The sequence below is a fragment of the Typopeltis vanoorti genome, chromosome 11 (assembly GCF_054136105.1).
Source record: "Typopeltis vanoorti isolate ZY-2024b chromosome 11, IOZ_Tvanoo_1.0, whole genome shotgun sequence".
NCBI lineage: Eukaryota > Metazoa > Arthropoda > Arachnida > Uropygi > Thelyphonidae > Typopeltis > Typopeltis vanoorti.
This window is the reverse complement of record NC_143559.1, coordinates 61,165,535-61,192,529: the sequence shown is the minus strand read 5'-3', so window position 1 is coordinate 61,192,529 and position 26,995 is coordinate 61,165,535. Positions and strand designations below refer to the sequence as shown.

Below are 26,995 nucleotides of genomic sequence, written 5' to 3'. Positions count from 1 at the left end.
TTATACTTAAACGAAGCAAGTAATCGCACCAAAGATGCACTAGAAAGTTCAGTACTGATCATTAGTCATTAGCTTCCACTCACCTTTGTATTAAATCTATCAGATCTCTTGATTTGGCTAGCTTGATCATCTGCCAGTCATATTTACATTTAATTATTCGAATGATAAATCAGTTATTATTATGCACACTGCAGTTTTTGATATCATTAGACATTTTATCCCAGAAACCACTTAAATTTTGCTTGTTCTCGGTCTACTAGATTTTTTTTCAGCGGTGCTTCCATGTTCCATGAAGTCTTTATGCTCTCTTTCTCAGTCATAATCAGGGTGTTTCAGAATACCCATTACAAACACCATATTTGTGATATATTATAGGGAGGGTTCGTAGATTTGTAGTTTGTAGAGTAGGTTTTCATTAACAACTCCTATCTACAAACACGAGGTTGCGAAGATAAACAAGTTGAAACGTTTCTGGGTCTGTGTTGACATGAGTTCTGCCACTGGTATGGTTCAGGCTATTCAGGTCAGGGGTGGTTTGAGGTGAATAGGGAAAGGATGTTTACGAAATGTTATCGTCAATTCAACCACAACAAACGGGTCATCAGCAAATTGACACGTTTCGAAAGAGTCTGCCACAATCAATAGTGTTAATGACATCTCACATTCAGTTTCTGTTGAAACCATAAAAGTCCTTTCTCTAGCGAGGACAACATACTCTCGCATTCCAGCACATCACATACACGAATAGTGTCAAATTACACGAATGTTGACCTATGACAACATGTGATGTTCATTTAGAGCGAAGCTCAATGTAACTAGACGGATGTCCGTTGGATTTGCGAACAGCGATTCCAGCATCGTTCAATTCGATTGTACATCCTATTTGGAAAAGCGGGGTTGCAGGAAACAGGTTCCGTTAATGCCAAAACGTGTGAGGGTGGGGCTCCAAGAATTCCCAAATCTGACTTCCAAGCAGAAGTGCTTCGTCAGATTGAAGAGAAAACTTTTGTACGTAACGTGGCAATGAGGTGTCCCTCATCCCAGCACTTCGTGAACTATGAATGGCGATCGTCTCCATCTATTCTGGTATTAAGTTCGGGCAGCAGGCGAACGTATTTTGCACCACTGGTTGAATTCTGTAGGTGGTTCAGTCAACGTGTGCAGAAGAGCCTCAATTCCCAGGAAAGAACTGTATTTTCTAGGGAAGGTAAGTGAAATTGCCCAAACAGCAACATTTGGTACAGGGACAAGACTCACAGTATGTCGTACCGTATATTCTTCCACGTCGCCTGAACGGTCGAAAACACTAGACGTAACTGCAGCGGACATTGCCAGTGTAGCTGCAAAATCCCTTGTTGAACATTACGCAACACATGTAATATGAACTCAACGGTGTGCCATCACACCCTTCACCTGACGTCCGACTACCTCCAGCAAACGTTTGATGGGCGATTTGGTAGAGGTGGACCAGTGGGGAGGCCTGCACGTTCAGTGGCACATTGTCCCAGGACACAAAAATGTGTCTCAAGACAATAAGAACATCGTGTGTGAAACGCCTGTGATGTCGCAAGAAGATTTGTTGCATGTATACTGGCTGCAACGGGCGAGATCCAAACCATGACTGCATTTTTGAAAGCGTGCGCGAGAACTTACTTACTATGCAGATTTAATGCATCGTGTGGATTTGTTGGTCGCAACGTCGAGCAACGTGACCCCTGTGTCTGATGTTTATGTCCTTTGTGAAGTTCAAACGAAACGTTTTGGCCTGTACCACGGTAACGGTACAATTGGGGGTCCTAAGTTGGTAATCGAAATCTGATCTATCCTAAACACCCTACATACATTAGAAGCATAAAAAATATATATATATATGTGGCAATATATCTTAAGTACTGGAAAGGAGACTGTATTTAATATAAATTTCAGAAAAAACCTACGGTCAAACTATAGTGCAAGTAATTTCAACTTGATCAGAGGAATAATTAGCATCTAAAAGCTGTGAACAGCTACCTTCATCGCTACAGAATCTACTTCAGTTCTTCTGCACCTGTATTGTGAATTCTGACGCACTCGTGCAGCACATGTTTTGCACACGTTACGAGTAAACTCTTTTATTCTGATCTTTCTACTCTCTTTTGTACGTGACAGTAACATCCGTGTGATGTGACGATAGAAGAAACGCTAACATTCAGTGCTCAGATTTCGTACACGAGAGCCTTTTTTTGGATGCAGTGAGAAACTTTTCTAATGAAGGTATAATAAAGCATTATTAGATCACATCCAACTTTGCAATAAAATTTGTAATAAGCAATTATTAAGGGTTGCTTTAAAAATAGTGCAACTGCAGTAAAATTATTTGAAATTAAGAAATGATTAAAAGTACAACTCTAAAAATATTGACAGCAAAACAGTCAACATTAGCAATCATGTCACACCACATGACTTTGACAACTATAATTTAACTGTTCACTCGAGATACGGCTGCCCTTTTGGCGCAAGATGGATTTTACGGTACTTCAGCGAAACGACATTAAAAACTATTCTCATAAAGAACAAATTATTGCATATTAAACGCTTGCATCTTAAAGTTCTTACCAGTGAAACAGCAATTGAAATGCTAATCTACTAATGTCGCATATTTTGCTATGAAACCGATCTATCTTTCTCCCTCCTTCCCTCCCTCTTTCTTTGTGTGTGTATATCCGGCGAGAATATCCCTATTTGTCAGATATCTTATGTTAGCTTCATTTGAATAATAAATTCAGGTACAGTTAACATTTAATGGTTACATACCGAAGAATAAATTAGAAAAAAAAATGTTAAGAAAAAAACAGAAATAGAAAAAAATCGAATAATCTTTTAATGTCGATTTAAGTTTCAAGTCATCTGAAAGCTTCCTATTTTCAAAGAGAATAATATTCGTTATTTATACGCACTGTCTCTAGTCAGTCAGGATAGTTTTGGATTTGTGTGTGTTTGCGTGTACAGGAAAGAGTTGCAAATTAGTCAGGCACTGATGGAGTAGTGTGTGTGTGTGTGTGTGTGTGTGTATTTTTTACGCGTTCTATGCAATATCCATAATGGTTAAACCAAATCAATGAAACCGTTAACTATGTTTTGGCCCAAAAAAAAAGTATTGAACTACGACAACCCCACCCACACTTTAATACACGCGCTATGAGTTATGCTGTTCGACTGCATTCATATTAATAGAAGAGCTCGTGCAGAGTCAATGCAATTACATTTAGCTGTTGCAATGGTGATGAAGTTGGAAGAAAAGATGTTTATTGTGAGCATTATTTTCGTTCAGTTGGTAGAGCAAATGGACAAGGACTGCGGCATGGTTGAGGGCAGTTTGTTTGTCGTTTCCGTAAATGTGCCTTTAGCAATAGTGTCATTCACTAAATCGAGAGGTTTGGACGTATCGAGAGTGTTCTGCAGTAATGCAAAGAGCACACGAAGTGCAAAATATTCCCGTACCCTTCAAGTTGTCCTGATCTTACATCATTTGATGACTTCCTTTGGGGGGTATGTTAAAGGAATAGGTATTCCACTATGATCCACTATGATATTCCACTATGACAAAGAACCTTCGCTTGCGCGAAGAAACCTGTCTTGAAAAATACGGTGCCATTTCGAGCACACCATCTACTGTCGTTAATCCGATGGTAGATTACGTGCTTTATTCGACCACCGATAGTTGTGGATGTGCATATCATCAAGTGTAAACATATCTTGCTTTGTTAATAAACCCCTTTACTCCTTAACGTACATCGTTGTAGTTTTGTTTTGTGCCAAACCGTATTTTTATTTGAAGTAATGATTCATAAGGTGTTAAGTACCAAAACGTTTCGCGAAGAATATTGTATTATTTAAGTCGAAATACTGAATATGTCAAAATAATTTATTGAAACTCTTGAATTTTGAGATAATATCAGTTTGATAGTTTGGATCATTCTTTCTTCAATGTGACCAAATGCCACATGACCAGGTCAGAAGAATTCATTCTTCTTTCACACAAAGGTATTCTATCGAGCGGAAAAGATGGGAACTCTGTGCAATTTGGTATTTTCCCCCATCCCTTTTCTAAAAGAATACCGCAATAGCCCTTGTAGTATGTTACGGTGCATTTTTATGTTGAAGGACATATGAGTCAGTTCTGTAAAACTGCCACTAAATAGGAAGCACTATTTATCCAGAAGTGTTGCATATCCGTCAGACGTTTTCTTACCAGGGCTCATAGGCATAAGAAATCTTCCAGCCATCATGTATCCTCCTCCCATACATCAGATGAAAAAAATCATTAGTCTGATTCATCGTACCACTCCATCGACTTCTAATGCACCATAGACTAGTCCCGATGATATTCACACCAGTGTAACCTGTCATTGTTGCTACCGTTCTTCTATAATAATAACCAAGGCTGCACAACTGTCTACGTACATTCTACAACTGACATGTAGATCTTTGAACAGTCTTACACTGACGAGAATTCCTAGTGTCCCATAGTCTCGTGAAGCCGGGGGATTTAGCTCACCGAAATTTACTGAATATTTCTTGACTGAGAGGTCATATTTTGATCGTGAATGCTGCAAGCTTTTCAAGTGGTATAAATAGATGGGCTACTAATATAGCATTCCTCCTTCTTTCACATACCATTTACGATATTTTTTATCTTCAGAGCACGATATTTTTTATCTTCAGAATTTATCGCGTACGGCACGAATATCGTGCCGTACGCGATAAATTCTCGCTATCAATCGCTTCAAACTTCGACATAAAACTCACAACTGACCGTTTTGCCAGAATGAACGAATTCATTGTGAATAATGCCATTGATGTCGTAGAAACAAAGCAGTATTGTCTTTACTTTTGACTTCTCCAAGTGACGTTTTCCGGAAGCCCCTCTTGTGGTGGTCTACACTTAGCACTCTGGCGCTTTGTTTCGGGCTCATACTCAAAATACCACGTTTCGTCATCAGTAATGATTATATCAAGGAAGTGTGAGGCCTTACGAGCGGTTTTAACGAGATCCTTGCAGTGTTCAATTCGATACAATTTTTGGTAGTCGGTCAACTTCTGTGGAACAAATTACGAAGGCCCAAACCCTCGGTCAAAATGTTGTGCACAGTTGGTTTCGGAACTCCCAATTCATCTTTAATCAGTCTCACGGACGATTTCGGGTTTTCTTTGATGAAATTACACACAGTTTTTGGATGTTTACTTCGTCCAGTCCAGTTTTTGGACGGCCCGGATTTTCGTCGTCCTCAAGCGTCTCACGACCACTTCGAAATCGCTTGAACCACTCATGAACGTTAGTACGGGATAAGCATTCATTATGGTATGATTTATGAAGCATTTGATGCGTTTCGATGAAACGTTTACCAAGTTTAACACAAACGTCAATCGCAGCTCTCTGTTTGAAACTCATTTTCCGACCGTTTTTCAAAATACACTGTCATTCTTCGCACTATAACACGGCTTTTAAAGAAACAAATGTCATTCACAGTTGACACAATATTAATGAAGGTTGTCGCTTTTAACAACAAAAATATACAACAGGTGGCTGCAGTAGTTTCTTCTATTTTCGAAATGTTCGATTTCTTTTTGGACAAAAGGTGTATTTTGGAGTCTTTCACTTACCGGACAATGACGAAGATGTTTTGTTAGTAAAATTGCGATGGGCTTTTGAGGATTTTGTGGGACATCTGCCATGTAGATTGTCAAGAAAAGCGGAACCAATTAGGATCCTTGTGGAACTCCAGCTGTATTGTGCGCTGGATAGCATTAACCTTGACCTGCAGTTTTTCTACCACCGAGATATGATTTAATTAATCGTATCATGGTTGTTGGGATATTTGCATAAATAAGCTTATACAGAAAACTTTAATGTTAGATTTTTCTAGAGCTTTTGCAATGTCCAATAATACAGCACTTCCGAGTAGTTTATAGTTGTATCCTTTACTAATATAACTGACGAGTCCAGAATTTGCTGTCGTTAAGTCCAAAACTGATTTGTTCGTTTGGTATGATCCTGAATTTATCTGTTGGTTCTTGAAATCAAGATAGTTTACTTTTATCTGCAATTTTCCCTGATTAGATAGTAAACTGATCGGGCGGTCATTTTGAAGAAACTGTGGATATTTTACGAACTTATGTATCGGAATAATATCTTAAGTTTTCCATAGTGGAGAAAAGAAGGTTAAACACAAGATGAGCAATAAAAATGATAAAATAACAATCTTGATTTTTGCAGTTTGACTGCTTACGTACCTATAGTTCAGCATGCACGCACGCACGAAATACAAACACACACACAAACACACACACACAAACATTTTATTGTAAGGATTGCGATGTTCATTGTGCACTTGCAATCTCGTAATGTAATGTTTTATGCTGTGTTGTTGCACTAAACGCCACTGTTTCGTCGATTTCTGTTGAATGTATTAAGAGAATTAATCAGGAAGAGTCTCTTTTGGTTGTAATATTCTAGCAACGCAGTTTTAGTTCTACATGAAAAGGAAGGATTGTATTATTGAATGGTAGCTTATTTATCATATTCGGAAAGTACCAACTCCGATGGATTTCATAATAACTTGTACTCTTCTGTTTTATGGTTCACTGAACTGTCTTTTCATGTGATCTATGTTGAAATATCATCGTAACTTTTCTTTTTTATTATTACTTTTTTAAGGGAGAAGTCATAAAATATTTTAGAGATTCACGCGTACTTTATTGATCCGTTTGAAGAACATTGCACTGCATTATTTGATTCACGACTAGTGAAGTAGCAATAATGAATAGTTGTTTATTCGTTTTATTTCCCTTCTTTCATTTCAATAATTTTCTTTATTATTTTGAGAATAACAGAACGAATAATATTTTTTTTTATTTTATTTCGTTTTCCTACCCTTATTTTTTGGTCTTGTTAAATATTTTATCTTGTGCGAATTTAATATTATTATACAGGATGTTTTGAGATTTGGAAGTGCAGTTTTGGAAAAACAGCTGCCTGTATGTCATCAGGCAGCCGATCTTCTTTATGTTTTCTGCAGGTATTAATTCTCTGTTGGCAATTATTCATAGAATTTTGTGATCCCGTAACTCTGCAGAGGATTCCGACTTTGCATGAAGTGTAGTTTAATGAAGCAATAGTTTGCTTCTTAGCATATTAAATAACTGCCATACATCTGTTTGTTAGCATATCTGTTTGATCAATATTAGATTATTATATTGTGGTATATTGAGTGTGCCATTATCTTGTGGTAATGTATGGGAAAAACTTCTAGTGTTGCGACACTTCTGAGATTTTTATTTGGGGTAAGTTTATATCTCCTATTAGTGTTCATCAAAGGATATTTATTAACTGGCGATGATGAGATTTGTGGTTGTCATGTTGTGTACATTAAAATATACATCACACTAAATCATTTTACTTTTATGAGAGAATGCGGTTTACAATTTAAAGGGTCACTGAAGAATCTAAATCAATCCAATACTCTTGGCATACTCATACGTAAGTGGACAGTTCTCTCTAGATTCGATTTCGTATGCACAATTTTCTCCAATTCACACCACAGATTCTTCGCTTAGTCTACTGAAAACGTGAAAAAAATAACTTTCTCTAAATTTAGGTACAGCGTGTTTTGCATTTAATGGATCGAAATATTTTTTTCATTCCGAATACGGAAAAGGAAAGGCGAAACTCCGATTAAAAACTGTAATGTTACAATTATTATTTGAAGGATGGATCTTTTGTCACTATACAATTGGACTTTAACATTCTCTGTAAACGTTGGGGTCCGTTATGGGCCCATAAATCACCTCTGTATGTGTTGGCGTACTCAACAAGACACTGAAACAAAAATGGGTGAAGTTTGTCAAAGATGAGAATCGCACTTCCCACGTCTTCACGAAATTCCTTAAATAATGCATTCCGAAATCTTTCCAAGGATCGTAACACCAACATATCTAAATGAAGGTAAATTCCTGCATACTTCAACACGACAGCCAATCTCAATGCGTCACTGAGATGGTTAACTTTATATGGAATGCTTATCCTGACGGATTTCCACAACCAATCTTTAAGTGGAGAATCTGCCATTATTTCGTCTACATCTAGCTGTCTGAAGTTTAAATTAGGATACGCTCTGACTAGATGCAACATGAGAGAGGTATATTGGATAGCTGAACTCATCACGAACACGGTGACGCTCATGTCGGGATTGTGTTCAGCTGCAGACCCAACTGCACATGGCTGACATCCAATTAACAGATGGGAGTGATTAATGTGGTCTTTAGGATTTCAGGTATGTGCCCCGTTTATAAGATTTTATTTAACAACTTTAGTGTAACTGGACATAGGTTAGTTGATTGTTTTTTTTTATGTATTTTGGTCTAATTCCGTCTATTCCAGTGTTTTGTTAAGGATAATGTTTTGAATTGCAAGTGACAGTCCTTCTATTTGTTATTGTGGAAAGAAACCACTTTAACTGCGTTGCTCGTGGTCATGGAGGACAATGTTTCTTTCTGTGAGGAGAGAATGATTCCTGTAGTTTTTGGACAGAGTTGCTGAAATGGTGATTAAAGTTGTCTGCCAACTGGTTGAGGGATTTGGGCTTGCAAGCAAAGTTGTGTTTTATAATGTCTTCTTGAACATTTTGGCCTTTTTGAGATGTTTGCCTCTTCATTTGTTGTAGATACTTCTGTTAGGATTAAACCATTATGTTGTGTGAATCTTCCTTCAGTTGAGCTTTCCGGTTCAGCCAGTATTTTTGAATTCTTCTGATGTTGAAATGGAGAATAATAGTCCTTTTTTCGGGACTAGTCACTTGTTTCCATTCTGTTATCGAGTTTAGAATGTGGCAAATGTCATGTTCCGCGGTGATTACATCTTCCTCGTGGTCTGCGTTCGTGTAGGTTGGTATGTTGTTCCCTTCTTTACGACTCCTCAGTGTTCCTTTTAATGTGGTAGCTTGTGGAGGTCTTCTACGGATTTTATTTTGATTGGCTTTGCATCTTGTATCTTTTTAAGAAATATTTTGCTGTCTCTTAGCTATATAAACAGGTAGTTTTTGTTCTCTTTTTTACTTTCTTGTTTGGTAGAATATTTTCTGATAATATGGTGTTAAGTATTCAAAGAAGTAGATTGGGGTTATTGTCGTGAGTTCCATTAAGATACTTGATTACTGCTTTTTTTTTTAATTCTGCTAGCTTTTATTATGTTTAACTTTTGATTGAGCGTTAGTACGTCGCACGTCGTTGGGGAAAGAGGTCGAGAAAATCTTCTCTTTTCCTTTTTTGAGGTGATCGATGTACCGACTGGATATCTTTTGATTCTATTGGATCACCAATTGTCTCGCTTAGTTGAATTGCCATGTCATTCAAATGTTCAGTAGCAATTTCTTGGAGACCACTATGAAAAGATCATGTTTATGCTGTCGTTGGTTTAGGAGTTTGTAGTGCTGATATTAATTGCAAGAGTTTTCATGTATTTTCTAAAAGATAATTTTGTCGCAATTTCTTGAAAAAGTATTTTATGTAATATATATTACCTAAGATATTATAGTTATATATAGAAGTAATAATTGTTAAACACAAATTAATACTGCAGTACCCCTAAGCTATGTACAGAAAAATTTATTTTGAGACTATAAGACAGGTAGACGAAAAAACAAAATGACAGTTCAGTTCTGCGACGCAAAATTAGATAAGCAAAGTGGGTATAAGATCCAGCATTATTTCAAAACCGAATATAGAAAAATGAAAGTTTCTTAAGTTGACCAGAGACATTATGGGAATACATTCCTCGGCATTCTCGAGTTACCTTAGTGTGGACTGCTTGGAAGTCGTTGATACTGCCCAAAAATCTATATATTCGCCTTTATATTAGTGCATTAATCCACACTAACGCAAGTCGGGAATGCCGAGAAGTGTATTCCCGTAAGTTCTCTGGTCGACTTACCTGACGAAGTTTCATAATTTCTACATTCATCTTTGAAATAATGCTGGAGCTCATATCCACTTTTCTTAAAATAATATAAATAAATCACACTTTTAATTTAATGATCTATAAAAATATTACTAACCTGTATTCGTAAAGAACATCAACAATAAATTTTCGAAAAAATTCTGAGATTGTTAAAATACCGCATTCTCTTTCGAAGTGTGTATCGTATACAAAGCGTGAGTATTCACTCCCTTCGCGAGTGCCTCTAAGGATTGGTATCTGACACAGTTTTCTGACGCAGATTTAGGAGGTAGCACGCAGTTGTTTCCTTCGCGTACATGTGAACTGTACACTACATGCACATCTCACTATGATCCCGAAAATGTAAGCAAAAGTATTCGGTCTGTTTTAGAATCTAAAACACAAAAAGGAATGTCTAGTCCTCCCTGCCCTGTCACAAATTTGTTATACGCTTCTGTAGAATGCATTCAGAACCTACAGGTTAACTGAAGATATAAATATTGAAAATGTCATGTGAAGGAAGGAGAAATGTTACATTAGTTGCCTATCTATTCATATCTATTCATACCACTGGAAAATCCTGCAGCATTCAAAATCAAAATATAACCCCTCAGTCAAGAAATAAACAGTAAATTTCAGTAAAGTTTCATTTCTACACCCCGCCCCCACGAGACAATGGGACACTAGGAATTCTTGACAGTGTACAACTGTTCAAAAGATCTACAGGTCAACAGTAGAATGTACGTAGAGAGATTCAGTCTTGGTCATTATAGAAGAACAGTAGCAACAATGACAGGTTACACTGGTATAGAGATCATCGCGACTGGTCTATAGAGAATTAGAAGTCATGATGTGGTACAATGAATCACACTACGAATTTTTCTGTTCCATCGGATATATGGGAGTGACGGTACATGACGGTTCCGAAATTTCTTATGCCTGGGTTCGTCATTGCAAATAATAACTGAGATCTCATGGATGAAGCTGTTTTTCCTGTTGTCCACGAGGCCTGGAAAGAAGAGGTCTGACGGGTATGCAACACGTCTAGATAAATATGGCTTCCTATTTAGTGGGAGTTTTACAGTACTGATTCATATCTCTTTTAACATGAAAGTGTAATTAACATACTGCAAGGGCTATTGCGATGTGCTTCTATGAAACGGGTTTAAAAAACTATCAAATTGCACAGAGTCCCGTTCTTTTGTACTCAATCGAATACATTAAGAGAAAAAAGAAAAAAAGCCCATTTAGTCACATTGGAGAAAGAATGATCCAGACTACCTAACTGATATTATCTCAACCTTCAAGAATACCAATAACTTATTTGGCATGTTCAATATTTTGAGATAAATAATATAATAATCGTCCATGAAATAATTAACAGTTGTGAAGCATTACTTTAAATAAAAATATGGAATATTGCAAAAAGCTATAAAAATGTAGGTTGTAGAGTAAAATCGTTTATTAACAAAAAACAAAAAAAACAAAAGGTGTTTAGACATGATGTGTACATCCTCAACTATTGGTAGAATCTTGGTCGAATAAAGCATTAATGAGGGTAGATTACGGGCTTGAAATGGGCACCTTGTCTTTCAAGACAGTTTCGTACCTCGTGCGAAGGTTCTTTGTCATCTTGGAGAACAAGGGTGGGGATATGTGCTGGACATTTCGTGTAATTCTATTCCTTGGTTCATCGGGTTTGAACTCCGGTCATGGTGGAATTCCCATTCCTTCAACATATCCCAAAACGAAGGCATAAAGTGATGTAAGATCAAGTGAACATGAAGGGTACGGGAATTCTTTGAACTTCGAATGCCCTTTGCATTAGGACAGAACAGTCCCGGTATTGGAACATCTTGATTTAAGCAATGAAGATACTATTGCTAAAGGCGCTTCTCTGGAAACGACAAACAGACTGCTCTCAACCATGTCGTAGGCTTGGACCATTTGTTCTACCAACTCCGTATAACGAAAAGAATGTTCAATAATAAACGTCTTTTCTTCCAATATCAGCGTAATTTCTACAGCTGAATGTAATGGCGTAGACTCTGCACGTGTTCTTCTATTAATGTTCATGCAGTCGACCAGCATATGCTCATTTACTGAAGGACGCGTCCAAGTTGAGTGCTGTTTTTATTTTTATTGCGCCATAACCCTATTTAACGGTTTCTTTGATTTGTTTGACACCGTTATGAATATTGCATAGAATGCGTAAACACACACACACACACACCAACTACTCCATAAGTGCCTGACAATTTTGCAACTCTTACCTGCAGCTGCAAACACACGCAAAAACAAAACTATCCTCTAAGTAGAGGTAGTGCCTATAAATAACGAATAATATTAATAATTGTTAATAGAATATTATTAATACAGAATAGAATAGAATATTATTCTATTTAAAAATAGGAAGTTTTCAGACGACTTAGAAGTTAAATCGACATAAAAAATCATTGAGTTCTTTTTAAGTCGTCATTTTTTATTCTTAAAACAGAACATTTTCTGAGATTTCTTCGCGTATAACCATAAAATGCAGGTGCATTTATTATTCGAATGAAGCTATTATACGATATCTTCCAAATGCGTCAATTCTACGCCGGATACATTTACAGAGAGAGAGAGAGAGAGAAGGGGAGATCGGTTTTTTCGAAACATTTGTGACATTAGTGGGTTAGCATTGCAATTGCTGTTTCACTACTAAGCATGTTAAGATGCAATCAATTAATATGCCAAAATTGGTTGTTTTTGAGAATAGTTTTTATTGTTCTTTCGACGAAGTAACATAACATCCAGCTCTTATAATTAAAGCAAGAATGAGATCATCTTGCGCGAATAGAGCAGCCGTCTCTTGAGTGAACACTTCAATTGTAGTTGGCAAAGTCACATCATGTGACATTATTGCTAATCCTGCACGTGTTGCTCTTAAAGTTTCAGAATAGAATTGTTATTATACATTTTTTCTTTTTAAATTTTTTAACTGCGGCTGTGCTATTTGAAAAAAAAAAGCTCAGTAATTGTTTATTTCAGTTGTTATTGCAAAGTCAGATGTCACTAAACAACGCATTATTATTCTTTCATCTAGAAATGTTTTCTCACTGTATCCAAAAAAATAAAATAAATAAATAAGGCTCTCGTTGAGTAGGATATGTGAATTTGCATTCCTGTGCACTAAATGTTAGTGTTGCGTTTATCATCAATTCACATGTATGTTATAGTTCACCCACCGATTAAAGATCCTTAGACACTTTTGCGCATGTCAGATGTGTGTGTGTGTGTAACAACAAGGGACAAAGCACATAAATTGCGAATATTATTCGACTTCAAAGCAGGATATTATCAAACAACTTGCAAATTTAAATATACATTTTTCAAAAATATTCAAATTCTTTTTAATTTTTAAAATAAAGATTTCTTCATCTGTTCTGTAAACATCGAATACTAGCTGTAGGTGTATTTATTAATCATCTGAAGCAAATATATGAAATCTGTTTCAAACACGTCTATTTTAAGCCAGAACCCGGTAAATACATATGCATCACCCGTGGCACTTCCTTTTTCGCAATAGATTGGAATTTTCACAATACTGAATGATTAAAGTTAGATTCATCAATACATGAAACTGTTTTCTGTTTTTCTGTGATATGAAGTACAGGATGATAAAAATGAAAGTATCTGTGTGTTTAGGTCTTGTGGAGCGCCATCCAGTGATTCAAATAGTGCTAAAGGTAGCAGGAATATATTGCACATCGCAGGGAAGCGACATCCGAAAAGAAAAAAGTAGTTACAAAATTCACCACAAGGTGCCGCGAGGGTTTAGAAAGATGGACAGCCGATTTTTTTCCTTCACTTTAGATGTTAATACCGTCCACAGTGATGGCGCTCCAACGTGCTTTACTGTGAGTAGCACGTCTGCTTCCCAGATTTTCGTTTTCCTTTTGCAAGTGTTAAATTTTGCTGATTGTTGTTATTTATTTAGTGAACAACCAAATTAATAACAACAACCTGCTCAACCTGGAGCAAGCTACCACTCCCCTGCAGAGACATACATCTAGAAGACGGAAAATAACTTACATATCGCCCCATCACCAGAAACATCAAAGGCGGCGAAATCTAAGAAGGAATCGGCTCCTAAGAAGGAAAAGAAACGGAAATCTAGGACAAGAAAACCGACAGACACATCGGAATCCCAAATGGAGCTCGATTGCCATCCCCTACTTCAAGAGAAGAAGACAACATCACGGATCAAAACATATACCAGGTCGAGTTCAATACTTACACACCTAAGACCTCGGAAGATAAGTTAGTAAGCTTCAAGATAAAGAAAGGCAGACACCAGTTCGAAATCGAGCGAACTCCTGTTCCAAACTTGAAACAAGCCTACAGGGGACCGGATATTCCCCTCAGCGCCTACGTATCGAATCACCGCTTCGACTTGTTAAAGATCTCACAATACAAGACTTAGACCGGTTATAAACAACCAATACGACACGAACCTTTTGCATCACCTCGCTCAACATCAGAGGCCTCTGATCACCAATCAAACATGAAGCGGTGTGAAAAGATGTGGAAACTGATGCTAGCCTACAACATCAGACTATTGTTCCTGCAAGAGACCCACCTTTATCACTACATAGATATGCAGAAACTTGGCCAAATGTACCTCATGACATCTTAATGGAACTTCGGCCCTACACCATTCAGTGCCGCAGTCAGGGTACTTATGCTTCCCCCTCCCTTTCCTAGCAACCTTTCATAACATCCAAAGTGATGCAGAAGGAAGAATTCTCGCCATTGCCTGGAAGTACTGGGGGCTGTACCACCCGATTCCATAACATCGTGGTGGTACTGAGTGACTTCAACTGTGTGGCAAACCTGGTCTTAGACAACGTCGAAAGTAACCCAACATCAGGAACATCTGGCTACAGACACTTGGAAGTCCACCATAGAAATGCACAGCTCACCGATGTTTGGCGACATCTTAATCCCCACACCCGTGACTAGAGAAGGTTTGGCCAGGGTGTTGGTTCTCGGCTAGACCGTTTTTAATTATCGCCATCGCTGCTTTCTATAGTCGAGATGGTAAGGCATGTGATCATCCGAATCAACATCTCGATTGAGATGTTGATTCGGACTAATTGAGATAAAGTTACCATCACCTTCAAAATCTGGAAATTGGTCCGGCCCTGGAAGTTACCATCAGACTTCTCGTCGATTTTCTCAGCCCAGCTTCACCATCTCTGCACCACCTGGACGCATGCTGGCTTGGATTGGAGCATTTGGACGCAGTTCAAGACCATCATCAAGAAGAAAATGATAGCATGGTGCTAAGAACGTGCCTACCTCCACAGGTCTCGTCTCCGAACCTTTACAAAGACAAGAGTTGGTTCATAGCTGGCCGACGCTAAGGAATATCATATGACAACATATCCATTTCGCTGGTAATTTCGGGAAATTACCAGCGAAATGGACGCAGAAAAGCAAAGGCAAGCGGTGGAAAGAAACTTTAAGATCAGAATACATTTGCGCTCTGAAGACAGGCCGTCGGCTGCCTTTTACAACCGCTTCACGACGATCAGAGAAGAGAGAACAATCCTGTCTCTCACAGAAGGCAGAAACATTCTGAACACTTCTGACATCCTGCATGCCTTCCAGAGGCACTACAGTGAACTATAGTCAAACAAAGATGCCTTTCCGGCTACTTCTCTTGGAACATCCCTACCCTCCCTGGGCATATCGAAGCAGGGTTGGATTCTCCCTTCACGACGGCCGAAATAACAACAGCCTGCTAGTAATACCGAGCCAAAAAAGCGTCTGGTCCAGTCAGACTGGGAACAGAGTTCTATAATGCGGCAAGAGACTTCATCCTTCAGGCTCTACTGGCATTTTAAACACTTTCTTTACTATCGGAAACGTGCCAGGTGAGTTCGTTGAGAGCCATACGGTGTTCATCTCCAAGGCTAACAGAGACCTATCCATGATCACGAACTGGTGGCCAAATAATCTTTCCAACATCGACTACAAGATCCTGGCCAGAGTAATCAAAAACAGACTCAAAGTGGAGATGAAAGACTTCCTCAACTGCATCCACGTGTATGGCATCCCAGGCCGATCGATCGAATTTAATCTGCACCTCATTAGCGATCTGCTCCGTATGGCTTCTCTCAAGAAACATCCGATGGCATTGCTTTCAATTAACCTCAACCGAGAGTTTGGCACATCCGACACTCGTATCTGTTTTATGTCCTTATAGAAGTCGGCTTCAGCAGTGGCCTCCTTTTGTGATCTTAAGATTGCAGAGGATTCCGACTTTGCAAGAAGTCTAGTTTTCTGAAGCAATAGTTTGCTTCTTAGCACATTAAATAACTGCCATACATCTGTTTGTTAGCATATCTGTTTGATCAATATTAGAATATTATATTTTGGTATATTGGGTGTGCCATTAGCTTGTGGTAATGAACGGGAAAAACTTCTAGTGTTCCGACACTTCTGAGATTTTTATTTGGGGTAAGTTTATATCTCCTATTAGTGTTCATCTAAGGATATTTATTAACTGGCGATGATGATAGTTGTTGTCATGTTGTGTACATTAAAATATACATCACACTAAATCATTTTACTTTTATGAAGAATGCGGTTTACAATTTAAAGTAACATTGAAAAATCTAAATCACTCCAATGCTCCTGGCGTACTCATGTGTAAGTGGACAGTTCTCTCTTGATGCGATTTCATATGCACAGTTTTCTCCAATTCGCACCAGAGATTCTTCGCTTAGTTTATTGAAAACGTGAATGCAATAACTTTCTCTAAATTTAGCTACAGCATGTTTTGCATTTGATGGGTCGAAATAATTTTGTCATTCAGAAAACGCAAAAGGAAAGGCCACACTCTGATTAAAAACTGTAATGTTACAATTATTATTAGAAGGATCTTTCATCGCTGCACAAATGGACTTTAACATTCTCTGTAAAAGTTGGGGTCCGTTATGGGCCCATAAATCACCTCTGTATGTGTTGGCGTATTCAACAAGACACAGAAATAAAAATGGGTGAAGATTGTCAAAGAAGAGAATGGCACTTCCCACGTCTTCATTAAATTCCTTAAATAATGTATTCCGAAATCTTTCTAAGGATCGTAACACCAACATATCTAAATCAAGGTAAATTCCTCCATACTTCCACACGACAGCCAATCTCAACGCATCACTGAGATGAGCAACTTTGTGTGGACTGTTTTTCCAGTCAGATTTCCACAACCACTCTTTCAGTGGAGTATCGTCCAGCATTTCGTCTACATCCAGCTGTCTGAAGTTTGTATTAGGATACGCTCTGACCAGATCCAACATTAGCGAGGTATATGGGATATCTGAACTCTTCACGAACACCGTGACGCTCATGTCGGGATTGTGTTTAGCTGCAGACTCAACTGCGCATGCCTGACGTCCTTTCAGCAATGGTCTACCCGAAGTCTCCAAGAAATATATATTTGAAGAAGTTTTGGAATAATTATAATTGATGATCCTGTAGGGGATTTGCCCTAAAATATTATGAAATGATATTAATTATTGCAAATCAATATTATTTCTGTTTTTTTTTAAATTTATGAAAACTATATACAACTCTTCTTGTTATGTCTTATTAATTAAAATAGGAAAATATTATTTTTTTTTAATTTTCTTACAGCCAGGTCAGGAGAGATGAGTGCAATAGTCAGGTTAGAACTAAAGCGAAATACCTGGAAGCAAAAATATTGCTAAAAAAAGTCATAAATAAATTTTCATCTTGGTCACGCAAACCGATTCCAGTCTCAAATGACGAAGAACGGTTTATACGAATTGCATAACATGTAGTGAATATGAAGAGAATGGCGGAAATAATGGTAATCTTATCCTTATTTGTGTAAAATACTGCATCCATGCAGCCCGTATTTACTTCAAATTTAATTGTGAAATATCGTTTAGTTCCTTTGCTTTTGTGCCGTATGATCTTCAACCATCACAAGGTCGGATGCTGCGAGAGAGAGAGAGAGAGAGAGAGAGGGGGGGAAATAATTACACAATATTTATTCTCACTTTGCATTATTCTTTTATGGTTACATTTGTTGTTAAAAACGGATATTTTATCAATGATTAATTCCCACTTTTCTTAAATACCTTAATAAAACATAACATTGGTTCCTTTATTAAAATATTTCATTCACAGCTGAAATAAGAAGTCCAACACAACATAAAACGGTCTGCGTCAATCGTTATTATACCAATGTAATCTTGACTTTTTAAAGATACAAAAATAATTCTGGATTGTTTTATTAAAATGCTTAAATTCAATTTTTATTCTTATTTATTAAATTTTATGTGCTTTATTTAACAAGACCAAGAAAAAACTTACCTACATCCCACTGGAGTTTTGTTATAATTATAAACAAAGACAGTCCAATTACAACCACCACCACTAGCAGCGACATCTGGATTGGCTTCATTTTGTTCTCTTAAATGCTGAAATAAAACTATCTAAAAGTCTACATATCATTTCTGCTTATTCATACATAAATATTACGTTTGTATTTCAATTTATAATCATTCAGTTGATAATAAAAATACAACCAAATAAGTGGGCCAATCGTCTAGTATTATAATTATAATTATAGATTTAATAATTATTATATTACTTCTTATATTAAAAGCAACATTTTAGAGATTATAAATAGGCTCCATTAGTATTAAAAATTTTATTTCTCATAAAAATGCATCTGTAAATAAACTTAAACTTAATCAGTTTTAATATTTAGTCACGACATTTACTTCATATACAGAGATGATAAAACATTGGAAACGGCTATCTCATATTTACACCTAATCAGAAAAAAAATTCTGGTAATCTGTCCAACCAATCCCTCATACGAAAACCTTTGAAGCTGTCTAATCTGAAGAGGATCCAGAAAATGCTATCATTTTACATTCTTCACATTTTTAAAAATTGAATTTCCTTAAGAGTAATATATAGTACAGTATTAGTCATCAATTCACGTGCTATCTTGGCCTACTCTAGTAATGATACTTAGTACTTAAACAACTGTACTTCAGGACTTTAGCACTTAATTAAAAAAATAAAGAAGAAGAAGATCGAGTACATTGAATTAGCATTCTGACATAATCACACATAATTTGCCATTCATTTTAATTAATTTTATATTAATTTCTTTCCTTTTTTTTTTTTGAGTATTAAGGTGATTCGGGTAATTGAAATGTTTTCAGGTATTTCCCAAAAGATAAATGTTTCAACAATTTCTTTAAAGCGTCTTTTATGTAATATACAGTAGCTGAGATATTATACTTATAAATAGAATTAATAATCGTTAAAACAAATTAATATTGGAGTATCCTTAAGCTATTAACCGAAATTCTTGTGTAATGGGAGAATTCACACAGGCATTGCTACAATGCGAGATTTGAGGTCACAAGACAGTTAGGCGGGGAAGAAATCATCGTGATCATGCATGTGAAGGATTTAGGCTTAGTGTGATCTGTTCCAGCCTTAGAAATCATCGTTGAATCTTTCAAGAGGAGGTCCTGGTTTTCTTTTTACTAATGGCTTACACTTTAAGGCTTCTTTTGGTAATCTTTCTGTTTTCATTCTTTAAACGTGTTCAATCCATTTATTTTGATATTTTTTAATTTTTTTCTATTACTGATTCTTGGTTTAATTCTTTTATAATTTCTTCGTTTCTTTTGTAATCAAATAGAGTATACTTTGCAGTTTTTCTCATAAAAGACAGATAGGGCTAATGTATTGTATACGTATAGTCTGGTTTGTTATTGAACTAGGTTTGGTTTAAATATAGAGTTAATTACACCTGTTATTCTTAAATATTTTGCAATTTTTACCTTTATATCTTTTTCGTTTTCATATGTGATCAAAAATAATAATGAAATAATAATTACTAAAATAAAGAAGCAAAAGGCTATAGTTCGGCGATGTAAAATTACATAAGCAAAGTGGATATTAGATCCAGCAATATTTCAAACGGAATGTAGAAACTATGAGAGATTCGTAAGCTAAGTTGACCAGAGTGCTTGCTGGAATACTCTCCCCGAGCATCTACGAGTTGATTTAGTGTGGACAACTTAGAAGACATAGGTACCCTTATTGGGCTGTATATTCGCCTTTTTTATTAGTCAATTAGTTCGCACCAAGACAACTCGTGAATACCTTACGAAAGTTTCATAGGTTCTACATTCAGCTTTGAAATCATGCTTCATCTAATATCCACTTGCTTATAAAAAAATAATATAAATAAATCACACTTTTAATTTAATGATCTATTAAAATAGATTGATCTATTAAAATAGATAGATTAAAATAGATTGTTGACAAAATTCCGAGTTTGTCAAAACACCTCGTTCTCAATACGAAGTGTGTATCGTATTGAGAACGAGGGTACTTACTTCCTCTGCGAGTGCCGGAAATGATCTAACACCATTTGCTGAAGCATATTTAGAAGTTAGCACAGAATTTGTTTCCTCCGTGTACATGTGAACACTTGTACACTACACGTACATCTGACTATGATTCTGGTTAAGTACGACTAGTTCTTTTGTTATAAAATCTAAAATACAGAAACAGATGTCATTCCCTGCCCTGACAGAAACTTTATTATATGCTGCTGTAAAAAGCAGACAGAACCTAGAGTTTCTCTGCAGATAAAAATATTGTAAAGGGCATTTTAAAGATGGAGAATGCTGTATTAGTAGCCTATCTATTTAGACCACTTGAAAAGCCTGCAGCATTCACGATCAAAATATGACACCTCATTCATGAAACATTCACTAAATTTCGGTGAGCTAACCTCCCCCCCTCTCTACGAGAGTATGGGACACTAGGAATTCTCTTCATTGTTAGACTGGTCAAAGATCTACTGTACATGTCAGTTGTAGAATGTACGTAGACAGCTGTGCAGCCTTGGTTATTATTATAGAAGAACGGTAGCAACAATGACAGGTTACACTGGTGGGGAGATCATCGTGACTGGTCTATGGAGCATTAGAAATCGGTGATGTGGTACGATGAATCAGACTAATGATTTTTTCATCTGATGTATGGGAGGAGGATACATGATGGCTGGGGGATTTCTTATGCCTCTGAGCTCTGGTAAGAAAACGTCTGACGGTATGCAAAACTTCCGGATAAATAGTGTTTCTGATTTAGTGGTAGTGTTAAAGAACTGGCTGATATGTCCTTCAACATAAAAATGCACTGTAACATACTACAAGGGCTATTGCGATATTCGTTTAGAAAAAGGGATGGGAATAAAATACCAAATTGCACAGAGTTCCGATCTTTTCCGCTCGATAGAATACCTTTGTGTGAAAGAAGAATGAATTCTTCTGACCTAGTCACGTGGTCACATTGAAGAAAGAATGATCCAAACTATCTAACTGATATTATCTCAACATTAAAGGGTTTCAATAAGTTATTTTGACATATTTACTATTTCGACGTAAATAATACAATATTCATCGCGTAACGTTTTGATACTTAACGCCTTATGAATCATTACTTCAAATAAAAATACGGTTTGGTACAAAACAAAACTACAACAATGTACGTTAAGGAGAAAACGGTTTATTAACAAAGCAAGATATGTTTACATGATGATATGCACATCCACAACTATCGGTGGTCGAATAAAGCACGTAATCTACAATCGAATTACCGACAGTAGATGGTGTGCTCGAAAATGGCACCGTATTTTCCAAGAGAGGTTTCTTCACGCATGCGAAGGTTGTTTGTTATTTTGGAGAACAAAGGTTTGGATATCTGATGGACATATCGTGTAATTTTATCCCTTAGTTCATCAAAGTTTGAAGGTGGATCATGATGGAATACCTGTTCTTTTAACATACCCCCAAAGAAAGTCATCAAGTGATGTGAGATCAGGAGACCTTGAATGGTACGGGAATTTTTTGCACTTCGTGTGCCGTTCACATTACGGCAGAACACTCTCAGTACGTCGAAACTTCTTGATTTAGTGAATGACACTATTGCTAAAGGCACATTTACGGAAAGGACAAACAAACTGCCCTCAACCATGCCGCAGTCCTTCTCCGTTTGCTCTACCAACTGAACGAAAATAATGCTCAGCAATAAACATCTTTTCTTCCAACTTCATCATCATTGCCACAGCTAAATGTAATGGCATTGACCCTGCACGAGTTCTTCTATTAATGTGAATGCAGCTGAACAGCATATTTCATAGCGCATGTACTGAAGTGCGGGTGGGATTGTCGTAGTTCAGTACTTTTTTTTTTTTTTGCGCCATAACATAGTTAACTGTTTATTTAATTTGGGTGAATCATTATGGATATTGCATAGAACGAGTAAATAGACACACACACACACACACACACACACACACACACACACACACACACACACACACACACGTCCTACTCCATCATGCCTGACAATTTTGCAATTGTTTCCTGTATCCGCAAACACACTCAAATCCAAAATTATCCTGACTGACTAGAGTCAATGCCTATAAATAACGGATATTATTCTCTTTGAAAACAGGAAGCTTTCAGATGACTTGAAACTTAAATCGACATTAAAAAATTATTCCAGTTTTTTTCTATTTCTGTTTTTTACTTAACATTTTTTTTCTAATTTCTTCTTCGGAATGTAACCATTAAATGTTAACTGTTCCTGAATTTATTATTCAAATGAAGCTAACATAAGATATCTAACAAATAGGGATATTCTCGCCGAATATACACACACAGAGAGAGAGGGAGGGAAGGAGGGAGAAAGATAGATCGGTTTTCATAGCAAAATATGTGACATTAGTAGGTTAGCATTGCAATTGCTTTTTCACTGCTAAGAACATTACGATGCAATCATTTAATATGCAATAATTTGTTCTTTATGAGAATAGTTTTTAATGTCCTTTCGCTGAAGTACCGTAAAATCCACCTTGCGCCAAAAGAGCAGCCGTATCTCGAGTGAACAGTTAAATTGTAGTTGTCACAGTCACGTGGTGTGACATCATTGCTAATCTTGACTGTTTTGCTGTTAATGTTTTTAGAGTAGAACGTTTATACATTTCTTAATTTTAAATAATTGTACTGCAGTTGCGCTATTGTTTAAAGCAACACTTACTAATTGCTTATTACAAATTTTATTGCAAAGTTGGAAGTGATCAAATAATTAATTATTATACTTTCATTAGAAAAGTTTCTCACTGAATCCAAAAAAAGGCTCTCGTGTACGAAATGTGAGCTTGCATTACTGAGCACTGAATGTTAGCGTTTCTTCTATCGTCACATCACACGTATGTTACTGTCACGTACAAAAGAGAGTAGAAAGATCAGAATAAAAGAGTTTACTCGTAACGTGTGCAAAGCATGTGCTGCACGAGTGCGTCAGAATTCACAATACAGGTGCAGAAGAACTGAAGTAGATTCTGTAGCGATGAAGGTAGCTGTTCACAGCTTTTAGATGCTAATTATTCCTCTGATCAAGTTGAAATTAATTGCACTATAGTTTGACCGTAGGTTTTTTTCTAAAATTTAGTTAAATACAGTCTCCTTTTCAATATTTAAGATGTATTGCCATATATGTATATATATATGTATATTTTTTTTTTTATGCTTCTAATGTATGTAGGGTGTTTAGGATAGATCAAATTTTGATTATCAACTTAGTACCGCCAATTGTACCGTTACCGTGGTACAGGCCAAAACGTTTCGTTTGAACATCACAAAGGACATAAACATCAGACACAGGGGTCACGGTGCTCGACGTTGCGACCAACAAATCCACATGATGCATTAAACCTGCGTAGTAAGTTCTCGCGCACGCTTTCAAAAATGCAGTCAAGGTTTGGATCTCGCCCGTTGCAGCCAGTATACATGCAAATCTTCTACCGATATCACAGGGGTTTCATACACGATGTTATTATTGTCTCGAGACACCTTTTTGTGTCCTGGGACAATGTGCCACTGAACGTGCAGGCCTCGCCACTGGTCCACCTCTACCAAATCGCTCATCAAACGTTTGCTGGAGGTAGTGTCGGATGTCAGGTGAAGGGTGTGATGGCACACCGTCGTGATTATATTACATGTGGTGCGTAATGTGCATCAACGGATTTTCCAAGAACTCTGGCAATGTCTCCTGCAGTTACGTCGTATTTGGGGTCGTTTAGGCGAGGTGGAAGAATATACGGTACGACGTAGTGTGAGTCTTGTCCCTGGACCAAATGTGGCTGTTTGGGCAATTTCACTTACATTCCCTAGAAAATAAATTTCTTTCCTGGGAATTGAGGCTCTTCTGCACACATTGACTGAACCAACTACAGAATCCAACCAGTGGTGCAAAATAGGTTGGCCTGCTGCTCGAACGTAATACCAGAATATATGGAAACGATCGCCATTCAGAGATGAAGAAGTGCTGGAATGAGGGACACCTCATGCCACGGTACTTACAAAAGTGCTCTCTTCAATCTGACGAAGCACTTCTGCTTGGAAGTCAGATTTGGAAATTCTTGGAGCCCTACCATCACACGTTTTGGCTTTAACGGAACCAGTTTACTGCAACCACTGATTTCCAAACAGGATGTACAATCGAATTGGACGATGCGGGAATCGCTGTTCGCAAATCCAACGGACATCCGTCCAATTACATTGAGCTTCGCTCTAAATGAACATCACATGTTGTCATAGGTCAGCATTCCTGTAATTTGACACTATTCATGTATATGATCTGCTGGAATGCGAGAGTATGTTGTCCTCGCTAGGGAGAGGACTTTTATGGTTTCAGCAGAAACTGAACCTGAGATGTGATTAACACTGTTGATTGTGGCAGACTCTTTCGAAACGTGTCAATTTGCTGATGACCCGTTTGTTGTGGTTGAATTGGCGATAACATTTCGTAAACATCCTTTCCTTAATCACCTGAAACCACCCCTGACGTTAATGGCCTGAACCATACCAGTGGCAGAATTCATGTCAACACAGACCCAGAAACGTTTCAAGTTGTTTATCTTCGCAACCTCGTGTTTGTAGATAGGAGTTGCTAATGAAAACCTATTCTACAATGAACTCCCCTCTAAGATATATCTCTGTCATAAACAGGGTGTTTGTAATGGGTATTCTGAAACACCTTGATTAGGACTGAGAAAGAGAGCATAAAGACTTCATGGAAGTGGAAGCACCACTGAGAAAAAATCTAGTAGACCGAGAACAAGCAAAATTTAAGTAGATTCTGGGATAAAATTGATGTCTAATCATATCAAAAACTGCAGTGTGTATAATAATAATTGGTTTATCTTTAGAATAATGAAATGTAAATATGACTGGCAGATTATCAAGCTCCAAATGAAGAGATCTGATAGATTTAATACAAAGGTGATTGAGTTAGTACAAAGGAAACTAGTGACTAATGATCTGTACTGAACTTTCCAGTGCATCTTTGGTGCGATTACTTTCTTCGTTTAAGTATAATAACAACAGCAGTGATCTCAGCATTATCATTTTAACTGAAGGTTTCTTTAAGCAGCAACATCCGTGTTGTTCGAGATGCCTTTAAAATAAGTATCTACACACGAATTTTATAATCTCTGAGTTCTAGATATTTATTTCTACTATCCATACACCCTTATTACTCTTAAGATTTCCCGAATTAGTTGTCCGAAGAAATATAAGTGGATTAAAATAATCTCCAAAACAAATATTTACTTTGGTGTTTATGTTTAAGAAAAACTTGATCAGTCTTTGGAAAACCTGAAGTTCACTCAAAATTAACAACAACGCTACGTTTACAAACAGAACGCTACTGATATGATGGGTGAAGCATACCCTTTTCATATTCCCATTTTTCTGTGGAGATATTAATAATATGGGTATGAATAGTTTCTGAGCTTTAAGCTCTCACTTCGGGGACTGCGAGATTAAGTGTAATCAGTGGATCTTCGAATAGCTTTAGAGCATTTTTTCTTGTAGTGATCACAATCGTTGTAGCTTGTTTCATCAGTTCATTTAAATGCATAGCAGCATTTGAGAAGAAATTTACTGCCGATGAATGGAGAAAAGAAGAGATGCATCGGATGTTGGTTTTGCACTGAATCAGTTCATTTCTGATGAATTATGTAGAATCTAGTATCCTACGTAAACATTTGGTTTTTTTTTTTACTCTTTGGACTCTTAGGATGTTACAGTTGGATGTGTGGCTGCAAGCTGGCGAGGCCTAAGTAATTAAAGATCGTATTAATATCTGGAAGAGTAGTAGTTTAATTTTTCCGTTTAGTCTGATGAGTCGGTAAATCTTGGGATAAAGTTGATCATTTGCTTTGGATACTTCCGTGCAAATGAGTTTTATGTGGAGAGTGATTCGGATTCCTTTGGCCAATTGTATCTCTTAGCATTTAGTTTATGTTTGCCATGGGATTTTAATTATTGATGATCTGGATACCTCCTTTGGTGGATGTAGCCTTCTGATGAATAGTATGGCTCTGTACTTTTTGTGGGCGTACCTGAATCGCCCATCGAAGAACCATTTTTCAAAGGCGGAGGTATTACACCATCTGTCCAAAAACAAACAAAACGTTTTGAAAATATAAGCTAGTGACGCTACATGTTGTATCTTCTTGTTGCTGAAAGCGGCAACCTTCACTTGTGTTGTTTCATCTGTTTATGACATTTGTTTCATTAGAAGACCTGTTAGAGTGCCAAGAGTGACAGTGGTTTTGACGAACGGTCAGTCGTCACGCTATTCGTGCTGTACGCGATACATTCTCGCAATCAATCGCTTTAAAATTCGAGATAAATCTCACAATTGACCGTTTGGGTAGCATGAACGAATTCCTTGTGGATAATGTCCTTGGAATCGCAGAAACAAATCAGCATTGTCTGTACTTCTGATTTCTCCAATCGATTTTTTTCGGAAGCCCACAGATCTGGTGGCCTCCACTCAGCCCTCTGGCGCTTTGTTTCATGCTCATACTCAAAATACCAAGTTACGACATCA

At 37.1% G+C, this 26,995-nt stretch overlaps 2 protein-coding genes across 2 annotated transcripts; both read right to left on the bottom strand.

The window, feature by feature from the left end:
• Window positions 1-7,738: 7,738 nt before the first annotated feature.
• On the bottom strand, window positions 7,739-8,221 carry LOC150101645 (lactosylceramide 4-alpha-galactosyltransferase-like). The gene has a single exon (XM_090399875.1). It carries the CDS (start codon window positions 8,219-8,221, stop codon window positions 7,739-7,741), a length of 483 nt encoding a protein of 160 aa, XP_090256001.1.
• Window positions 8,222-16,830: 8,609 nt separating this feature from the next.
• Window positions 16,831-26,525, bottom strand: LOC150101644 (lactosylceramide 4-alpha-galactosyltransferase-like). Its single transcript, XM_090399874.1, has 2 exons — window positions 26,441-26,525; window positions 16,831-17,510 (listed from the first exon to the last, which is right to left on the bottom strand). The coding sequence occupies exons 1-2, from the start codon at window positions 26,523-26,525 to the stop codon at window positions 16,831-16,833; spliced, it is 765 nt and encodes a 254-aa protein (XP_090256000.1).
• Window positions 26,526-26,995: the final 470 nt, after the last annotated feature.